A 3,543-nucleotide genomic window follows, 5' to 3' on the forward strand; every position below is an offset into this window, starting at 1 on the left:
ATTTGGTTAATCAACTTCAAAATACTAGATTTGATTAACTTTTAAATCATTTTGAGCATTAATGTTTTGCAAAATGTCATTATTTATTTATAAATCTTTTTTCTAAAATGTATTTATATCTAGATTAATAAATTTTCCAGTTTTTGTAATCAAAATAATTTATTCCTAAGTATATATTTCTATTTTAGAAACAATATCATTTAGCACTATATTTTAGTTAACCATAAATTATTTCTAAAGTAAATCGATTCTGATAACAGATCCTGTACTCAGAGATAAAAACAAAAAATAAGATCCATTTACTGTTGTTAAATTAAGCTGAGATGTTATTATTGAGTTTGCAGGTAATTAGATTTATTATAAAATTTAATTATTTATAAAATCAAAATCAATTAAATAATTATTAATAGTTTAGATCAATATAACATTTTAATCAATAAATAAATATTATCTCAAACTAATATTTATTTAATATGCAGGTTATGAAAAGCTTAAATTTTTATAGACTTTTATTTAATCCTTCGTGCTTAAAGTATAGATTGATGTATTATTATATACAAAGTTTCTCATGTCTATAACATCTTATTATAGTTAAAAGAGAAATTTAACTATTTAATTTTAATACAAAAATATATTATTATTTTAGTCACAATAAATTAGCTGATTGTTATTATTTAGCTCATTTAAAACAAAGAAAAAATATTTATTGTTTGATTAAATCATTTTTTTTCCAGTTTTAATTAGTAGGTTATAGTAGGCAATCCAAACTGAGTTTTAGTTAAATATATACATCTAATTTGTCCTAAAATCAACGAAAAAGTCGATAGGAGCACTTATTAATTGCTGCTCAAATTCATAAATTCCTATTACATTGAACACATACAACTAGGACCCATAAAGAGTGTAATAAAAATTACCATATGTGTCTGCAAATATAAATGCACTGTTTGCTGAGTCATAGAATATATTTATAAGAGTACCAATACCTAATTCTGGAAAAGTGCTTACCACACTTCCTGTGGATTACAAGGTATCTAGGCTATAGAATTTTACTTATCCGTATCTTATCTCATTAGTGATATAAGCTAAAGTATTTATTTCAGAAAAATAATAACCTTTAACTAAAGTCGCACCTGGTGGTTAGAAGCTAGCTACTTATTCAAGATTTTATCTAGTGAAAATAAATGCTCCTTTTTTAAAAGTATATATAAAAAAATGAGATTAGCAAGTAGCTAGTATACACAAATCACTTTAATAAAAAATTGTATTTTAAAATATATATATTTTATTTAAGTTACCTAGTGATGTGAATGCTATAACATGCTATGTAGTCATAATTAGCTATGATATATTTGATTATATAGAACTTATTCTTGAGATATAATTACCATCAAAACTATAGACTTCTATATTATTAGAATAAACTAAAATATTTTAATATCTCTCATCCCCTATCATGCTAAAAGTCTAAAATGTAGAGATTTATATTATTTAAACTATTTAAAACTATTATTATTTATTATAAATTGCTATCTAGTTAGAATTCATCTAACATACAGTAACAATGCTTTAGAATAAGCAAGCTTAAAATTTTTGTTGATTAGGTTGTGATAAAATTTTATACTCAATTAAATCTAAGGTATATTATAGAAATGCGTTTCCGTACACTAAAATAGTATTTGATTAATAATCATAAGCACAACCATTGATATATTTTAATTAAGAGTTTTAGTTGCTAGTTGATATTTAATAAGCTTTTTAAGTATCTTCGTTTTTTAAAATAAGTAATTGATTTGAAAAAGCCAAAACTAAATTTGGGGATTAATAAACTATAATTTGTTAAATTTTATTATTAGAAGTTATGCTTTATTGAGAATTAACAAAGTCTAATCTGTAATAATACTACTAAGTATGTAAATTATAAGTGAAAATATAATAGCTAGAAACATAGTAAATCAATCCTATATTAAAATTTTACTAAATAGACTGTAAAGAATCACCTTAAACTAAATTAGGCATTTAATATATTTATTAAATATAGCTATTTTTATTTTCTGGACTTACTATTAATGATCCAGTTGTTGAGCCTATTATATAAACTGTTTTCTATTTATTTGTTACAATATTAGAAATTTTGTCATTAGGAGTTGATATTTTCTTTGCTCTCTGTAATGCTTAAGTTTGTATATAAACTCTACCTTCTCCAATAGTAGATGTAGGACTTTATGGTTAGACATGAACTATTTTAACAAAGGGGTATTATTATTAATATTAAGCAACATTTAATAATTAAGATCCTAATATGAAGTCATAATAATGGGTGAACTAAATAGTTGTATTCAGAGTTATGCTAGAAGTATAATAAGGATAACCTTAATTGTAAAGAGGAGCATACATTAAGACAAAATATGTTTTGTCATCATATTAATAAATGTATACAATTTGATTTCCAATAAATTAATAAGGTTGATATAATATTTTCAAATCTTAATCAAATATAAAAAGTTGGTTTTGTAAATTACTAAACATTAACAAAGAACCTTTTTAAATAAATAAATAAATAATTTTAATATTAATTTTTGAATAAAAATAAAAATTTACCTGCGCTTGTAGATAAATTGAACAAAAAGCTATAAACTAATGACTTTATACCTAACTGTACTAATTAAGATATATTAAATTATTGTACATTTGAGTCAAAATCATAGAATATCACATTGTAATTTGAATCCATCAAATATACTCTCATCTATTGTGAAATATATGAATATTTTACTGTTTAAGTAAAATTCAATTAACTTATAGGTTGTTAAAAAACTGTCCAAACAGAAATTTATGAATTATAAATTAAAAATATATAAGATCCTGAGACTAGAATATTTGAATAATAATTTTGATTAATATTGATAATTTAATTAATGTTACTATTATATACATTAAATAAAATAATCGATTTAGTTAACAAACCAGCTCCTACCTAGCTTTAAAGCATTAAAACTTTTAGGCATTGCTAATTTGGAAAAATTATTTGGGAATAAAACATAGGGTTTAATGGATCTAACATATTCCATACAATAATTTTACCATCCTTGGAGCAGCTTAATACTAAATTAGAGTCTTCATCATAGTTGATACTATTAATTTGATTGGTGCTATAATTTTATTTTTCAATAAAACTTGCAGTCACTCCTATAATTTAATCATTTATTAAGTCTATTATCTAAATATCTTAAGAAACCACACACATAATTATTTTGTTGCTTATCATTAAGTTTTGGGCTAAAAATAGTTGAGATGGATTATTAATATATAATTATTGAGTATTTATTTTATTTATTGTTATGTTCTAATTTAAAGAATCATATTAAAATTAATAGCTATCTAATTACTAATTGATATTTAGAGCATATAATTTATATGTGTTATTATTATTATTCAAATTTAATTAGACAAAATCAACAGGTTAAGCAGTGAGGGTATATTAGAATTCATTTAAATTTTAGCTGATATCATAGAAATGCATAATTTAGGATCCTTTGAATA

At 22.1% G+C, this 3,543-nt stretch overlaps 1 protein-coding gene across 1 annotated transcript; it reads right to left on the reverse strand. All coding sequences in view use genetic code 6, as the record gives it.

The window, feature by feature from the left end:
* Positions 1-566: 566 nt before the first annotated feature.
* On the reverse strand, positions 567-3,247 carry TTHERM_00693130 (WD domain, G-beta repeat protein; the record flags this gene model as incomplete). Its single annotated transcript, XM_001023578.2, has 5 exons — positions 567-608; positions 871-1,190; positions 1,299-2,540; positions 2,602-2,749; positions 2,936-3,247. 5 exons carry the CDS (start codon positions 3,245-3,247, stop codon positions 567-569), a joined length of 2,064 nt encoding a protein of 687 aa, XP_001023578.2.
* Between the last annotated feature and the right edge of the window lie 296 nt (positions 3,248-3,543).

This window comes from Tetrahymena thermophila (assembly GCF_000189635.1).
Source record: "Tetrahymena thermophila SB210 genomic scaffold scf_8254420, whole genome shotgun sequence".
NCBI lineage: Eukaryota > Ciliophora > Oligohymenophorea > Hymenostomatida > Tetrahymenidae > Tetrahymena > Tetrahymena thermophila.